At 37.5% G+C, this 18,943-nt stretch overlaps 1 protein-coding gene and 1 long non-coding RNA gene across 5 annotated transcripts in view; one reads left to right on the top strand and one right to left on the bottom strand.

Annotated features, from left to right (window-relative positions):
- SBF2 (SET binding factor 2) overlaps window positions 1–18,943 on the bottom strand; it is a 500,673-nt gene that overhangs the window by 15,339 nt on the left and 466,391 nt on the right. For all 4 annotated transcript variants that reach the window (XM_069554404.1, XM_069554405.1, XM_069554406.1 and 1 more), the window contains one exon: window positions 18,351–18,536. In XM_069554404.1, coding sequence (XP_069410505.1) covers window positions 18,351–18,536 — 186 coding nt within the window. The remainder of the gene's footprint in view (window positions 1–18,350; window positions 18,537–18,943) is intronic.
- LOC138420848 (uncharacterized) lies at window positions 1,511–18,730 on the top strand. The gene is made up of 3 exons (XR_011249336.1): window positions 1,511–1,659; window positions 17,196–17,287; window positions 18,204–18,730. It is a non-coding gene; the product is annotated as an uncharacterized lncRNA (long non-coding RNA).

The raw sequence follows: 18,943 nt of genomic DNA, 5'->3' as shown, positions 1-18,943 counted from the left end.
TGGGATAGAAGGAGACAGGTCCAGGATGGAGCTTGGTTCTCTACCATCTGAGAGTTTCAGGGAGAAATCTGCAATGTGCTTGGGTGTGAGCTCCAAGAACAACTTTGTCCCAAGAGCCCTTGGAATAAAACTCCATAATCACAGGCCAGACCCTTGGCTCACTATTTCCAGGGGAAGAGTTCAGGGCAATTTCCACTGACCTAGTCCATGACAATTCTAAAAACTTAAAAAAAAAATTATTAAACAAAGCCCCAGAATAACAAAACATTTCTCTCAGTGATTCTTCTCCATAAAAACCACTTGCTGCATATATAACTGTTATCTTTTCTTGATTATTCTGATATTTAATATGCTTAGGAATATAATTTTAACGACCCACTTCTGAGGTAAAGTAGAATGGAAATGATAATGAATATGACCTTAAGTTGAACTTACAGGCACTCAGGGAGATCAGCCGCTAAGACTAGAAGGAAAACTCCTCTACAAGTGGAAAAATGCTCTCACAGACCACTGTGCTGAGTGACTGACCTCACCACAAACCCTGCACTATACAATTAACGACAGAAAGACTAGACACTTCTTCAAGGCTGCTGGCACTCGCCCTGCTCGAGCTGGAACTGCTACTTAGAAAACATCCAGGTTTTCTAAGCGCTTGAGGGCACCATGGTGTCTGTGTCTGTGTGGCCGTGAAGGCACCTGCAGGTGCTAACTGCTTGGGGTTAAAAACGGTCTGTCCCCATACTGGGGTTAATTATCAGGGCTGTTGGGAGTGGAAGAGAAGATGCTGAACAACTTGGTTCTTTTACTTGGTAGCAACAGTTTTAAGCAACAAGCATGTAAAAATTTCTTTGATGGAAAAAAAAAATCAAAGTGACCTGAATGCTGGAGTGATTAATGCCTAGATATCCACATCAGGAATTTTCTGAAATGTCTTTTTACTATGATGAAAAATTAAGACCTGATTATGAATACAAGACAAAAATCTCATGCTTAGACTTCTAGTAAAAAAGAAAAATTATACTCTCTCCATTTAGTCCTACATCCCAGAAACTGAGCTTGTCCTGTTAATTGGCTTCCCCCCGCCTTGTCAATAGGACACCTGGACTCTCCTGCCGTACCCCACCACAGTGCTCTCCACAAGGCACAGTACACCAGGCCTTCTCCTCCTCCTGCTAAGTATTGTTGTGATAGAGGAAATGGGATCAAGGCCAGAGATGTCCTCCAGGACTTATTACAGGGAATGAGTGAGAGAGTAGAGGTTTGTTAGCCACTTTTTTTTTTTTTTTACTTTAATGAGGTATAACTGACATACAATAAGCTGCATATATTTAAAGTGTACAATATGCTACATTATACCATCTCCATACACCTGTGAAGCCATTACCACCATTAACACAGTGAACCTACCAACCATAACTCCCCAGCGTTTCCTGCACCCTCCTCTGCAAGCAATGACTGATTTGCTTTTTGTCACTATGGGTTAATTGGTACCTACTTGAACTTTATATAGGCCTTCCCTGGTGGCTCTGTGGTAAAGAATCCTCCTGTCAATGAAGGAGATGTGGGTTCAATCCCTATGCTGGGAAGATCCCCTGGAGAAGGAAATGGCAAACAACTCCAGTACTCTTGCCTGGAAAATCCTACGGATGGAGGAGCCTGGTAGGTTACAGTCCACGGGGTTGCAAAGAGTCGGACACGACTGAGCGACTTCACTTTACTTCAATGATTTTAATTTGCATTTCCTAATGACAAATGATAAAAGTGTCTTTTCATCTGCTAATTTTCCATCTGTATATCTTTGAAGTCAGTATAAATGTTATGCTATTAAAAAAATAGGTTGGTTGTTTCTTAAATATTTAGTTTTGAGAATCCTTTTTATTTATTTTTTTTTTATTTTTATTTTTTTTTAATTTTTAGTTTTTTATTTTTTAAATTTTAAAATCTTTAATTCTTACATGCATTCCCAAACATGAACCCCCCTCCCACCTCCTGAGAATCCTTTTTATATACTAGATATAAGTCCTCTAGCAGATACATGATTTGCAAATGTTTTCTCCCACTCTGTGATTTGTCTTTTCATTTTTTTTAACAGTGATTTTGAAAAACAAAAGTTTTTAACTTTGACAAAGTCTAATTTATCTAAGGGAGGCCTAGTGTGCTGCAATTCATGGGGTTGAAAAGAGTAGGACACGACTGAGCGACTGAACTGAACTGACTGAATTTATCTAATTTATTTTTTAAATTAAATTTATCTAATTTATTTTTTTCTTTTATGGATGATGCTTTTGGTGTTGAATCTAAGATATCCTTGCCTCATAACCCAAGATCACAAGGATTTCTTCCTATGTTTTCTTCTAGAGGTAGAGTATTATGACCCCTTTGGAATTAATTTTTATATTGATGCAAGGTATGGGTCAAAAATAATTATTTTGCATCTGGAAATCCAATTGTCTGATACCATTTGTTGAAAAGACTCTTTTCTACCTATTTTTTAGACCTTTTTTATTTAAAATTTTTGTTGAAGTGTAGCCGATTTACAGTGTTGCACTGATTTCTGGTGCATGGTGAAGTGATTACTTATATATATATACACACACATATATGTATGTGTGTGTATATATGTATATGTATGGACTTCTCTGGTGGCTCAGCTGGTAAAGAAGCTGCCTGCAATGCTGGAAACCAGGGTTCCATCCCTGGGTTGGGAAGATCCCCTGGAGAAGGGAAAGGCTACCCACTCCAGTATTCTGGCCTGGAGAATTCCAAAGACTGTATAGTCCATGGGGTCACAAAGAGTCGGACATGACTGAGTGACTTTCACATACACATACATCATATATATATATTTATACACACACACATATATTCTCTTTCATATCCTTTTCCATTATGGTTTATTATAAGACATTGAATATAGTTCCCTGTGCTATACAGTGGGACCTTGTGGCTTAACTATTTTTTTTTTTAAGCTAACACCTTTTCTTTTTTCTTTTTTTTGTATATATATATATATTTTAATTTTTATTTTTACTTTATTTTACTTTACAATACTGTATTGGTTTTGCCATACATTGACATGAATCCACCACGGGTGTACATGCGTTCCCAAACATGAACCCCCCCTCCCACCTCCCTCCCCATAACATCTCTCTGGGTCATCCTCGTGCACCAGCCCCAAGCATGCTGTATCCTGCATCGGACATAGACTGGCGATTCGATTCTTACATGATAGTATACATGGTTCAATGCCATTCTCCCAAATCATCCCACCCTCTCCCTTTCCCTCTGAGTCCAAAAGTCCGCTATACACATCTGTGTCTTTTTTGCTGTCTTGCATACAGGGTCGTCATTGCCATCTTTCTAAATTCCATATATATGTGTTAGTATACTGTATTGGTGTTTTTCTTTCTGGCTTACTTCACTCTGTATAATTGGCTCCAGTTTCATCCATCTCATCTCATCAGAACTGATTCAAATGTATTGTTTTTAACGGCTGAGTAATACTCCATTGTGTATATGTACCACAGCTTTCTTATCCATTCATCTGCTGATGGACATCTAGGTTGTTTCCATGTCCTGGCTATTATAAACAGTGCTGCGATGAACATTGGGGTACATGTGTCTCTTTCAATTCTGGTTTCCTCAGTGTGTATGCCCAGCAGTGGGATTGCTGGGTCATAAGGCAGTTCTATTTGCAATTTTTTAAGGAATCTCCACACTGTTCTCCATAGTGGCTGTACTAGTTTGCATTTCCACTTAACTATTTTATATATAGTAGTTTGCTAATCCCAAACTCCTAACTTATCCCTACCCTACCCCCTTTCCCCTCTGGTAATCATGATTTTTTTTTTTCTATGTCTGTGAATCTGTTTCTGTTTTGTGAGTATGTTATTGTTATCATATTTTTGATTCCACAAATAAGTGATATCATATTTACCTATTAGTTTTGCATCTTTGTAAAAAAATCAGTTGTCCATATACCATAAATATATGGAATTATTTCTGGACTGTATTCTGTTACATTGATCTATTTGTCTATCTTTATACCAATTATCATCCTGTTTTGATTACTACAGCATTATAATAAAATCAGATAATGTTAGTCCCCCAATTTTGTTCTTTTTCAAAGTTGTTTTGGCTATTCTAGATCCTTTGCCTTTCCATATGGATTTAATTGAATTAAGTTTGCCAGTTTCTACAAAGTGGCCTCCTAGGAGTTTCATTATGATTACAATGAATCTTTAATTTGGGGAAACTGATATTTTAACATCGAGTTTTCTGATCCACGAACAACAGGTATTTCTTGATTTATTTCGTAAATATTTTCTCTTAGTAATATTTTATAGTTTGTGTCTAGGTCTTTAATGTATTTTGCTAGATTTCTTCCATTTTTTTTGATACTGTTGTAAATAGTAATATTTTTAAATTTCAATTTTCCTATGGTTTATTGCTAGCATTGACTTTTGTATATTGAGCATGTATTCTGCAGCTTTGCTAAACTCATTTATTTTAGGATCTTTTTTCTTTTTGGGGGGTTAGAGTCCATAGATAATCATGTTGTTTGCGAACAAAGCTAGTTTTACTTCTTCCTTTCCAACGTGGGTGTCTTTATTATTATTTTCTTGCCTTATTGTATGGCTATTAAGTTTAGTACAATGTTGAATAGAGGTGGTGAAGCAGGCACTCACATCTTGTTCCTCATCTTAGGGGGAAAGCATTCAATCTTTCATTATTAAGTATGATATTAGCTGTAGGTTTTTTTGGTTTTGATACTGTTTATAGTTTAAGAGAATTTCTGAGAATTTTCACAAGGAAGGGATTTTATATTTTGTCAGAAGTTTTTTCTCTGCATCTACTGAAATGACTGTATGGGCTTTTTTTTTTTTAGTCCCTTAACATGTGTTTTAGCTGCACTGGGTCTTCGTTGCTGTGCACAGGCTTTCTCTAGTTGCGGTGAGTGGGGGCTACTCTTGTTGCAGTATGCAGGCTTCTCATTGTGGTGGCTTCTCTCGTTGTAGAGCATGGGCTCTAGGCTTGCAGATTTTAGTAGCTGTGGCACTCAGACTCTACATGGGTTCAGGAGTTGTGTGCACTGGCTTAGTTGCCCTTTGGCATGTGGGATCTTCCCAGACCAGAGATTGAACTTGTGTCCCCTGCACTAGCAGGCAGATTCTTAATCACTGGACCACTAGGGGAGTCCTAGTTCCTTAACATGGTGAGTTACACTAATTGATTTCAAGTGCGAAACTGACTGCATTCCTAGAACAAACCCCATTTGACCGTGGTATATCACTTTTAAAATATATTGTTGAATTTAATTTGCTGAAATTCTGTTTAGAAAATTTGAATCTATGACCATCAGAGATACTGATCTATAGCTTCCCTTTTTCTTTGTCAGATCAAGGTAATGCTGGCTTCATACACTGACTGGCTTTTTGCTTAAATTTTCTGGAAGAGTTTTTGTAGAATTGCTATTATTTCTTCCCTGGGCTTCTCTGTTAGCTCAGTTGGTAAAGAATCTGCCTTCAATGCAGGAGACCCCGGTTCAATTCCCAGTTGGAAGGATCCACTGGAGAAAGAATAGGCTACCCACTCCAGTATTCTTGGCTTCCCTTGTGGCTCAGCTGATAAAGAATCCGTCCACAATCCAGGAGGACCTGGGTTCGACCCCTGGGTTGGGAAGATCCCCTGGAGAAGGGAAAGGCTACCTACTCCAGTATTCTGGACTGGAGAGTTCCATGGACTGTATAGTCCATGGGGTCGTAAAGAGTAGGACATGACAGAGGGACTTTCACTTCCTTAAATACTTGGTAGAATTTGCCAGTTAAGCCACTGAGGCCTGAAGCTACCTTTCTACGTGGAAAGGTTTTGACTACAATTTCAATTTCTTTACTAGATACAGGCCTATTCAGGTTATATATCTTTTCTCGAGTGAGTGCGATAGTTTGTGTCTTTCAAAGAAATTGTCCATTGGAACTAAATTTTTTATTTTACTGATGCAAAATTGTTCACAATATTCCCTTATGCTCCGTTTACTATCTGTAGAATCAGTAGGGATGTCATCTTCTTCATTTCTAATACTGGTAATTTGTGTTTTTTTTTTTCCTTTCAGTCTGGCTAGAGGTTTATTAATTTTACTGATTTTTTCAAAGAAAAGCTTTTGGTTTCATTAGTTTTCTTTATTGTTGGCTATAACTTGCCTAAAGGCAAGTCTGCTTCAAATAAACTTAGCTGTACTGTATTATGCAGAACTGGGAATGATAGGCATCTCAGCCTATAAATTAATTCTATGTGAGCATTTCCCCAAATATGCTGATGAAAAGTTTTAGGCCCCTTTCAATCATCATCTGGATTCTGTTCAAAACAACTTTGTATTTATCTTGATAAAGAGCAAAAAAAATACAGATTTAAAATGTTAGGACTAACCTGTTTGAGGTATTTTTGGTTTTATTTTCCATTAAGTACTAAAACCTTCCAATTTCACTTATTTATAAGAAAATATGAAATGGAATCTGGAGAAATATGAGTTTATAGGGTTTTACTTTTTGCCCATATGCCATTAAGTACTTTGTAAAATTTAAAGACTCATAAAAACAAGCTATGACTCAAATCCCAGGAAAAATCAACATTTTGGGAATAAAATATAATAAGTTAAAATTGGATTTTATTTCAGGAATTACAAATATTAAGCTACAAGAGAACCTGTATTTAATGGTATCAACATTTTAAAAATTATGAGTATACAAGACACATCCTGCCTATGGGGTTGCACAGAGTCGGACATGACTGAAGCGACTTAGCAGCAGCAGCAGACACACCCTAGAAAAACCAGGTAGCTAATACTAGTTTTTGTTATTTCACACATTAAGATTTAACAAACATTAACTGTGTACCTTCTGTGCCAATCATTTCACATAAGATTTTTAATCCTTCTGAGATATATATATATATATAAAGAAACTGAAGTACAAAGAGGTTAAATAATTTGTTAAAGATAAAAAATTAGTAAATGAGACTAATATGCAAACTCAAACGTACTTTATGGGCTCAAACATTAAAAGCTTTTAAGGTGCAATTGCTTTGTTATAAAATAGTTTAGAGTATGCCAGTTTTGCCAGTTTTCAGTTGACTGGGAAGCAGGCAGACACCAGAAACTCTTGAATATACCATGAATCCATTAAATGCAGTTATTTTGCCAACATTCATGGATACATTTTAGAGTAACTGACCTATGTGAGGGGGCAGCTTAGCTGCTCAAATATGTACTCACAGGGAAAGCTCACATCTCTAAAAGGCAAATAGCTTTTCTCTTTGGAACAGGACCTAGCATAGTGCTAGCATAGTGCTGGCATGTGATAACTGTGAGGAGAATTCCTATCACGAAGTCAGACCAGAGTGAGTCAATTTACAAACTGAACAAACTTCAAAGGCAAAGTTATAACTGTTACTTGTTTTGTTCCAAGTAGGAAATAATGAGAAAGTCCTAAGATGCACTCAAAGATTTAATCTAATGCTGGAGTAAAGGAGATGCTTTCCTACATGCCATGCTTTCAAATTCATATTATATGTATGTTTCCCCCTTACTTTTAGAAAGAAAGTTTAGGTAATTAAAACACATTTTTTGGATGTATTTTCCTTCTAAGTTTGGTTCAACTATTTTAAGAAAAGGAAGCATCCTGTAATGATATCATCAGAGCTAAGCCAATTTCTTTTGGGAGCAACAAAAAAATCTGCCAGATGTTGCTATTATGAAACAGTGATCCAGCGTTTATAATTCATCTGACACCTGGATATACTGGCGTAAACAATGGCTTTTTATATGATGAGGCAGTTCTAATTTAAGATCAGTGCTTCATCTGTTTTCTTTGTAACTCTATTAGTACTAATGGGCAAGTCTAAGCATACTTCCATGGATTGCCTTTTGGCATTCAGTGTGTTAGAAATGGTTAATAAGCAGTGAACACATTCCACCTGGGAAAGTTTCACTTGCTGCAGCATAATTTTGCATTTATTTTTTAAAATGTTCTTGGGCCTCGCTCCGTTTCGTGCTCCTGAGAGACTGAGGACAGCACTAATTCGAACTGTCTGCCAGAGGAGAGTCATGTAGAGCATTAGTGTTCACTTGAAAGGTATTCCAAAAAGGCATTTTCTAATACCTAAAACCAGTACGTAAGAGATGAGGAAACACTACCGTATAATTAAGTCAGCAAGAATCAAAAGCATTGTCTGTTAACTATAGTCTCCTGTTTTTGAATAAATATATAATCCCTTTCAGCACAAAATAATCTACTTCACCAAAACTATCACAGCCAAACATTCTTTAAATACTGCAATTAATGTCATATACTCACTTTGCCATGACTTGCCTGCACTCAGGTAATTATTAGGGTACTAAGCTGAAGGGTTCAGACAAATTTTTAAAAATTTATATTTTAATTTTTTTTTTTTAACATGGTACAACCAGATTTGAAATCATACTAAAGGGTCTTTGGATCCTGTGAAGCACTCACCTGCAACTAATTGAGCTTTCATTAAAAGTCAACTTTTGTTTTCAATTTCAGAACTAACTGCTTTATACAGAATATTTACATTTTAACTCGTTTAAAATAAGAAAGTTCCAAAAATTAAACATATGCCCCAAGTTCCTTTATCTAACTTAACAATACACAGTTTAAGCATCTATTGTAATGAATTCTAAAGGTAACAGAAATGTAATTCATACTTCATTTTAGTTTACGCTGAATTGTTTTTGGTTACACCACTAAAGAGGTACTTGTAGAACACAGGTTACTTTCCAACATTCTAGACTACTCATGCTTCCGTTCAACTCACCCAACCCAACAATAAAATATAAGCATTACATTTCAAGTAATTATTATTATACTTGGGACACAATGATATTCCCATCTGTGAGGACAGTGTGTCTTATATGAGAATATTCCATGACTCTGCCTGTGAGTGGATTCCTTTGCTGACGCGAATATTTAGTTATGCAGAGCTCTGCAAATTGAATGTGGGTGTTTAACACCTTTAATAGTGCGTTTAACTGAAGCCAAGTTCAGCCACACAAACACAACCCCTAGCAACTCTCCCTCAAGTAAAGAAAAGGGATTTTTAAAAGGTACAAAGTCGAAAAGGAGGTGGGGAGAAAGGGAGCAGGAGACAGGAGAAGAGTAAGAAAATTCTGAAAGATGGAAAATGTAAGAATACCAGAAAATGACAGAAGATAAGAAGCTATACTAGGATGCCTGTAGGGTGAAAATGATTTGAAAAGGAAGAGTTTGCTCTGTAAACCCCAAAAGTCTTAGAAGCCCAAGTGCTATAAAGGGTAAGTGTTACACCCTTTATGGGGTCGCTCAGTCGTGTCAGACTCTTTGCTACCCCATGGATTGTAGCCCACGAGGCTCCTTTTTCCACAGAATTCTCCAGGCAAGAATACTGGAGCGGGTTTGTCATTCCCTTCTCCAGATCTTCCTGATCCAGGGATTGAACCTGGGTCTCCTGCATTGCAGGCAGATTCTTACTGTCTGAGCCACCAGGAAAGCCCATAAAGGGGTAAAATAGGGGCTAAAAATGAGAACAGTTGCAAGTCTAGAGGCAGTGCTAAGACTTCCAGGGTCCTTTCCTACCCCATGAAGTCATGTGACTACCTTCTTGCAGGCAAAAGACTAGAGGTTTGTTGTTTTGAGAAACCAAACTTGGTAAGTTCTGGACTTGGGGACACCTGTGAACAAGTACGTTAATGATGAGACTGACAATGTATGGAAAAAGTAAAAACCTGCATACTTCACTGGGATTTTCCTGGACCTATTTCTTGCTGAGCTTCCAGAAAGCAGGCAGCCAGGTTTATAAGTGCCCTCTGGGTATCACACCGGCAAGTTTTTCTTTAGAGAAACTAGAGAGCAGTTGTCTTTTTTTAGAACTCCAGTTTACTGACAGGTTGGAGTTACTATTTAAAATATTTTTTTTTTCAGGTTCATTGAAGTACAATTTAAATATACTAAAATGCTCCTATTTTAAGCATACAGGTTGACTCGTTTTGGTCACACGTTTGTGTAATTGTGGTGGTGTAACCGCCACCACAATGAGGATGCAGAATAGTTCCCTCATCCTATGACGTTTGCTCATGCCCTTTCGGAGTTGACTCCCTGCCCTGACCACCGGTTCCAGGCAACCACCGATCTATTTTTCTACCACTATTTTGCCTTTTGTAGGATATCCTATAAGCATATAGTGTGTAGTCTGTAGTCTTTTTAACCTATTTTTCTCCCTGGTTTTAATGAGAAATAGTTGGTATACATCACTGTAAAGGTTTTAGGCATATAGCATGGTTGTCTGAATTACATATATCATAAAATGATTACTACAGTGTGTTTAGCTAACATCTACCATCTCATACAGATAAAATGAGAAGAAAATCTCTCTCCTTGTGACGAGATTTCTCTTTTTTCATGGATCATGCTTTTGACACGTCCATGTTGTATGTATTATTTCATTGCCTTTGCTTGCTGATTAATATTCCACTGTGAGCATATACCAGACTTGGTTCATCTGTTCACCAGCTGATGGATAATGGTTTTTCATGATACCCTTTTATAGTCATACCTATTCTCCTTTCCCCACTATCTCCAAACCTAATAATAATTGGGTATTAATAATAATTGATATTAATTATCAATAATTAATGGTCTTATCGCTATAATTTCGTCATTTTTGAAAATGTTATGCTAATGGAATCATAGTGTGTGACCATTTGAGACTGCTTACTCAGCATCACGCTCTTGAGATCCATTCAAATTGTTGCCTGTTATCAGCAGCTCTCCCCTTTTTATTGCTGAGCAGTATTCTGTGGTGTGGATATACCACAGTCTTTTAGCCATTTACCTATTTTAAGACATTCTGTCCTCTCTCCCCTGCAATTTCTGGCTATTATAAATAAAATTTCTATAATGATACTTTCATATTTGAGCTGAGTTTCTTATAAAATGTATGCTGTTAGGTCATGTTATGTTTAGACTGTCTCCATTTAATGCAATTATTGATATGTTAAGGCTGAAGTCTGTCATTTTACATTTTGTCTTCAGTTCTATATAGTTTTCCCTTTTTTTTCCTGCCTTATATGGATTACTTGAACATTTTTTAGAATTCCATTTTGACTTATCTATAGTGTTTTTGAGAGTATATCCTTATATAGCTTTTTTAGTGGTTGTTCTAGATATTACACTACATATATTGTTATGGTCAACCAGTGTTTGTATTTTACCAGCTTCAGTGAAGTGTAGAAACCTTACTTGCCTTCACATCCCTTTGTGCCCCTCCATTTCCAATTGTCTTAACTATTTCCTCTACCTATATTGGGAACATCAAATAGTGTTATAATTTTTGCTTCAAGAATAATTTAGTGGGTTGCCATTTCCTTCTCCAATGCATGAAAGTGAAAAGTGAAAGTGAAGCCGCTCAGTGTCCGACCCTTAGTGACCCCATGGACTGCAGCCCACCAGGCTCCCCATCCATGGGATTTTCCAGGCAAGAGCACTGGAGTGGGATGCCATTGCCTTCTCCATAACTATTTCCTCTACCTATATTGGGAACATCAAATAGTGTTATAATTTTTGCTTCAAGAATAATTTAGGGAGCTCAAGAGAAAAGTATATTGTGTTTACTCATATTTTACTTTGTTGTTTTTTTCCTTCCTGATATCCCAAGATTCCTTCTTTTATCATTTATTTTCTACTTGAAAAATTTCCTTTAGCCATTTAGGTCTATGATCCATTTCAGGCAAATTTCTGTGAATGATGTAAGAATTGGGGGTTCATAGTTTTCTATACAGATATTCAGTTATTCTATTACCATTTGTTGAAATGTTTCCTTTCCCCATGTCTGAGTTTACAATTATGCTCTGGGGGTGGGTGGGGTGGGGGAGAGCTGTCTTTAGAGTCTTAATCCCTTATTGTGGAAGCAGAAGTTGAATTTACTTATTTTAAATATTTATTTATTTGGCTGCACTGGGTCTTAGTTGTGGCATGTGGGATCTAGTTCCCCAACCAGGGATAGAACCCAGGCCACCTGCATTGTGAATGCACAGTCTTAGCCACTGGGCCACCAGGGAAGTCCCTAAACTTACTTATTTTAAACTTTATTTCATGCTGTGAAATCAGAGGATATCACTTCAACATGTTGCAAAAAAGGAACAGTTACAAACTTTCATTTTAACTGAAAAAAAATTAAGTTAATTTTAGGATAAAAATGTGAAAACAAAAATATGGATATTTTCAAATGCCTATGGATAATACCTTAAAGTGCTTAGTAAAGAAGTTTATAAACAAATGGCCTATTCTCAGTTTAATTCTTATGTAAGAAAAGCTTGATGGGGGAATTCCCTGGTGGTTCAGTGGTTAGGACTCTGCACTGTCAATGCTGAGGGCCTGGGTTCAATCCCTGGTCGGGGGACTAAGATTCCTGTAAGCTGTGTAGCATGGCCAAACAAACAAACAAAAAACCCAAAAACTTGACGTGGGTTCAGTTTAATTCTTATTAAAAAAAAGTCTACATGGGTGAGTTTACCTGCCATTCCTCTCATTGAAGTACATTTTAAAAAAATACCCTTTTCCATTATGGTTTATCCTGGGAGACTGAATATAGTTTCCTGTGCTATACACGACAGGACATTGTCATTAATTCATTCTAAATGTAATAGTTTGCACTGACCAATACCAAACTCCCAATCTATCCCTCTTCCTCCCCACACCTTCCTTGGCAACCGCAAGTTTTATTTCTATGTCTGTGAGTCTGTTTCTGTCTTGTAGATAAGTTCATTTGTGCCATATTTCAGATTTCACATAGAAGTGACACCCCATGGTATCTGTCTTTCTCTTTCTGACATACTTGGCATAATAATCTCTAGTTGCATCCATGTTGCTGTAAATGGCATTATTTCATTTTCTTTGGCTGAGTAGTATTTCATCGCATATAGGTACCACATCTTCTGTATCCATTCATATTCAGGTTGTTTCCATGTCCTGGCTATTGTGGATAGTGCTGCTATGAATTTAGGGGTGCATGTATTTTTTTGAATTATAGTTTTGTCCAGGTATGTGCCCAGGAGTGGGATTACTGATCATATGGTAATTGTTTTTAGGTTTCTGATGAACTTCGATATTGTTTCCACAGTGGCTGCACCAACTTGCATTTCCACCAACAGTGTAGGAAAGTTCCCTTTTCTCCACACCCTCGCCACCATTTGTTATTTGGGGACTTTAACGGTGGCTGGTGTGATGGGTGAAGGTGGTATCTCATTTCAGTTTTGATTTGCATTTCTCTAATGATCTGCAATGCTGAGCATCTTTTCATGTGCCTACTGGCCATCTGTATATCTTCTTTGAAGAAATATGTCTATTAAGGTCTTATGCCCATTTTTCCATTGGGCTGTTTATTTTTGTTGTTGAGTCATATGAGCTGTTTGTACATTGTGGAGATTAAATCCTATTGTTCACATCATTTGCAAATATTTTCTCCTATTCAGTAGGCTGCCTTCTTTTTTTTTTTTATGGTTTCCTTTGCTGTGCAAAAGCTTGTAAGTTTGATTAGGTCCCATTTGTTTATTTTTATTTCTATTGACTTGAGAGACTGACCTAAGAAAACAACGGTACAGTTTATGTCAGAGAATGTTTTGCCAATGTTCTCTTCTAGTATTTTTATGGTGTTATGGTTAAATCTTTAAGCCATTTTGAGTTTATTTTTGTGTATGGTGAAAGGGTGTGTTATAACTTCACTGATTTACATGCAGCTGTCCAACTTTCCCAGAACCACATAAGAGACTTTTTCCCATTTGATATTCTTGCTTCCTTTGTCAAAGATTAACTGACGGTAGGTAGGTGTGTGGATTTATTTTTGGGCTCTCTATTCTATTCCATTTATCCATGTGTCTGTTTTTTTGTACCAATATCACAATTTTGATTAATGTAGCTTTGTAGTATTATCTGAAATCTGGGACAGTTAGGCTTCCTACTTATTCTAGTTCTGTGAAAAATGTCATGGGTAATTTGATAGGGATCGTATTAATTTTGTAGATTGCTGTGAGTAGTGCTGCCATTTAAACAATATTAATTCTTCCAATCTATTTCTGTGAAGCCTCTTTAAATTTCCTTTATTAATATTTTACAGTTCTCAGTGTATAAGTCTTTCATCTCCTTGGTCTGGTTAATTCCTAGCATTTTTTTTGGGGGGGGGTGCAATTTTAAAAGTTATTATTTTTTATACTACCTTTCTGATAGTTATTGTTAGTGTAAAGAAATACAAGCAATTTCTGAATGTTAGTCTTGTATCCTGGTACTTTGCTGAATTTATTAGATCTAGTAGTTTTTGTATGGTGTCTGTAGTGTTTTCTATACATAGTACCACGTCATCTGCATATAGTGACATTTTTACCTCTTCCTTTCAATTTGGATACCTTTCATTTTTCTTGTATGATTGCTGTGGCTAGGATTTCCAATACTATGTTGAATAAAAGTGTGAGTGGGCATCCTTGCTCCAGATTTTAGCTTTTCACTGTTGAGTATTATATTTGCTATAGTTTGTCATAAATAGCTTTTATTATGTTGAGACAGGTCCACTGTAACTCACTTCAGTAAAAGTTTTTATCACGAATGGATGTTGAATTTTGCCAAATGTTTTCTCTGCATCTACTGAGATGATCATGTGGTTTTTGATCATCTTTGTTAATGTGGTATGTCACACTGATTTGCATATGTTGAGCCATTTTTGTATACTTGGGATGAATCTCAAATGAAGGTGTATCATCTTTTCCCTGTGTTGTTGGGTCCAGTTTGCTAACATTTGTTGAGAATTTCTGCATCTATATTCACCAAAGATACTGGCCTGTAATTTTCTTTTTTAGTGGTATCTTTGGTTTTGGTATCAGGGTAACTGATGGTGGCTTCATATAATGTCTTTGGGACTGTTCCCTCCTCTTCAAACTTTTGTAAGAGTTTGAGAAGAATCAGTATAAGTTCTCTGTATATTGGGTAGAATTCACCTGTGAAGCCATCTGGTCCTAGACTTTTGTTTGTAGGGAGTTTTTTTTTTTTTAATTACAGGTCTTTCACTTCTAGTGATCATTCTGTTCAAATTATCTATTTCTTTTTGATTCAATTTTGGTGAGTTTTATGCTTCTAGAGGGCTTCCCTGGTGGGTCTATGGTAAAGAATTCGCCTGCCAATACAGGAGACACAGGTTCGATCCCTAGGTCAAAAAGATCTCCTGGAGAAGGAAGTGGCAACCCACTCCAGTATTCTTGCTTGGGAAACCCCATGGACAGGGAAGCCTGTGAGTCAGACAAGACTTAGTGACTAAAAACAACGTTTCTAGAAGTTGTTCATTTTTTTTAGCTTGTCAAATTTGTTGGCATATAATTGTTCATAGTATTGTCTTATGGTCTTTGTATTTATGTGGTATCAGCTGAGATTTCTCCTTTTTCATTTATTTTGTTTTTTTTTTTTCTGGGGGGGGGGGTTCTCTCTTTTCTTTTTGGTGAGCCAGGCTAGAAGTTTGTTGATTTTGTTTACCCTTTCAAAGAACCAACTCTTGGTTTTATTGATTCTTTTCTATTGTGCTTTTTAATCCCTACATGTTCTTTAAGTGTGAACACCACATTATGAAGACTGTGACTTTGTTAAAGATACACATTTTTATATGCCAAAGACATTAAAAGTCAGTTGCTTTATCTAGTATTTAACTGAACAAACAGTGATATTATTTCAATGGAGGGGTAAAACTGATTGAGTGTACTTATTGAGACAACACAGACATCCAGTGAGGAGACTTAAAAACCTTTCAAGTGATTTTTGACAGTATTATATTCAAGTTGGATGTGAGTAATTCTTTATGACACAGAGCCACTGAAAGTTTGTCTGCTTTAAAGATTTTTGTAAAAGAGGATAAAAGCATCATATCTGAGCATTCAGAAGATTTTACTAGCAATTGTACTTTGGATATCCGAGATGGTCCTAATGAAGGGTAACAAGAGCCTGAATAAGGCTGAACCAGGTGGTCATTCAAATTTACATGTATTCATTTGTTGTACGTATTTACTGGGGGTATACTAGACTCCAGAGACTGAAATTATAATTAGATATTAGGGATATGAAGACTAATTATGACACAGACCCTGCTCCCAAGAATTCTCAGTCTAAGTAGAAGGCGACAGACATTTATTGATAGCTCCTAGTGTATAGATGCTATCAAGGAAGTCTGTAGATGGTTCATTAGAATACAAACGAAGAGGCCTGGAAAAGGTTCAAAGATTACCTAGAAAGAATCATGAAATGTAGTGCTGAGAACAGTGCCTGGCATTAACAGTAAGTGGTCAAGAAGTATTAGCAATGACTGCAAGGGTGGGAGGCAGACAGGGAGGCAAGAAATAGCCTGGCGCACTCGGTTAGCATAGTAAGTGTGAGATAAGTGCTCCATGAAGAACGGGTATGCCTTCACCTGTCCAGCAGTGAGAAGAGATGCCTGCACATCTCCTTTGGTCTCAGTTAAGTTTTTTGTTTCACAGACAATGGGCTTCACGCTTCTCCCTCATCTATTTGCTGAAAGGAATCTGAATCAAAAGGCTAATATTCCAACAGGAAGCAAATATATCATTTGCTACAAAGAGTTTAAAAGCATAAGCTCAACCTTGCGGCCAGCTTCTCCAGATGCTGCTCAAATCAATTAAAATTATTCAGTAGGTCTTTAAAAAGCTGTGGAGCAATCAAAAACATAACCTCCAGTGTGTGTGTATGTTGGGAATGGCATCCAGGCGGGGGTGGTGTACAAGTCACTGCTAACGTGTATGGAGTTTGTTTATCAGGTGATAAAACAATCTGAAATTGCTTGTGGTAGTTGTACAACTCTATGAACATACTAAAAACTACTGAATTATATACTTTAAATACTTTTTAAATACATAAAGTGAATTGATAAAGCTGATGAAGTGATTAATAGGATACAAATCAAAACACAACCATACATAAGATGACTGAGTTCCAAAACTGGTTCCTAAAAATATTTTTACTTTTCCTTTCAATAGATATTTGAGGCCAAGGTATTTCAATTTCAAAGAGATTCATCATTCTGACAAATATGTGTGACATGTCAGAACCCATTCATTGTTGATGAAACACAGCTGAAAGCACGAACCTTGTTCTTTCCAGGCCAGTTTAGCCACTGGTGCCAATACCTTCAACTTGCAGACTCAGTGCCATCCAGTTCTCAAGCCCAATCCTGACCAAGGCCTGAGATGAAGGTAGGAGGGAGCCCAGAACATTCACATCTCCTGTTCCCACTGGATCTGACTGCATTACATACCTCTGTTTCTATCTGGCTCTTTGATTAGTCCTGATTATGTCACCCAGTAGAACTGAGCCATTGTATTCAACCTCAGAGGCTTGCCTGGTCAGGCCCTAATTCTTTCTACCTCTCCTAAATTCTCAGGCACAAGGTAGGGTTTTCCCCAACTGGGAAGACCACGTGTAGGATTTCAAGCCCCACCATCACCTAGAGATTTTTGCTATTCTACACTAGAACAAATCTTCTTAGAGAATAAGCCCAAGTTTGTTCCTCTTCTTGGTACTGACCCCTTCACTTGGGGCTTCCCTGGTGGCTCAGTGGTAAAGAACCTGTCTGCCATGCAGGAGATGCGGGTTTGATCCCCAGGTTGGGAAATCCTCTGGAGAAGAAATTGGCAAACCACTCCAGTATTCTTGCCTGGGAAATCCCATGGATGGAGGAGCCTGGAAGGCCATAGTCTATGGGGTTGCAAAAGAGTAGGACATGACTTAGTGACTAAACAAGAATAACCCCTTCACTTGGGATCAAGCTCAACAACCAGCTCAGCTGTCTTAAGTTCAGAAACCAACTAGTTTGAACTTCACTGGCAGTTCAGTGATTAAGAATTTGCCTGCCAATGAACGGGACGTGGGTTTGATCCCTGGTCTGGGGAGATTCCACATGCTTCAGGGTAATGAAGCCTGTGTGCTGCAGCTGCTGAGGCCCCAGCACTCTAGAGCACAGGCTTGCAACACGAGAAGCCACTGTAACGAGAAGGCCGCTCGCCGCAACCAGAGAAAGCCTGTGCAGCAATGAAAAACCAGCACAGCCATAAATAAACAAACAAAAACTAAAAAAGAAATCAACTAGTTCTTTTTCTTTTCCATTCCCAGACATCTACCGCTGAGATTTCATCAAGTCTATGGCTGAGTCCATCAGAGTTGTGGCACAAAGATACCTGGCACAGCAATGCAATACTCAATAAATGCTAGTTCTGTTCTTTTTTTCATGTCTAGTCGATTTAAACTGGCTCTACTTACCTGGTGGACGCAATCTAAGAACTGTAGGAAGACGGGAGTGAAACCACTGCCCTGACAGCTGAGGGTCAAGCTGCTCCGCTGACTGAATTTATGACCAAATGAGAGCCACTCTTTCTCGACCAGCATCCGGAAGCCTTCAAGTGTCCTATAAAAGGGGTCACTGAGTAACTGAACCAGGGAGGTCACCTAGGGCACAAGCAGGTTGGATACTTCATTACTTGCAGTCCCAAAAAATTCCTACTGCTAAGACAAAGCACTTCATTTTGATGATGGCTACTCTACAAGCAAAGTTATCTGGATGGCAAATTTGTTCACTAACCTGTCCAGGACAACTAACTGTATTAATTCTACAAGCTTTCCATTAAAAAGTAAGACTCAAATTCATTTTGGTTACATTTTTCTACAGAGAATTAAGAATTTAATCCTTGTCTGGCCAGTTTGCTGACTGTGGCTTTCTCCTAGGTTAATCAATAAGGTCAGAGGATCAGTTCAAACCCACATCTCCTGGGAGATGTAGACTAATGTTTTCCTGTAGATTATACTCATACTTTGGGGTGAGTAAAGAAGGGGCTAACAGAACCAGAGAAAGAACT

Source organism: Ovis canadensis, chromosome 15, assembly GCF_042477335.2.
Source record: "Ovis canadensis isolate MfBH-ARS-UI-01 breed Bighorn chromosome 15, ARS-UI_OviCan_v2, whole genome shotgun sequence".
NCBI classification, from domain to species: Eukaryota; Metazoa; Chordata; class Mammalia; order Artiodactyla; family Bovidae; genus Ovis; species Ovis canadensis.
The sequence above is the reverse complement of the archived record's forward strand: the minus strand, read 5'-3'. Positions and strand labels throughout refer to the sequence as shown.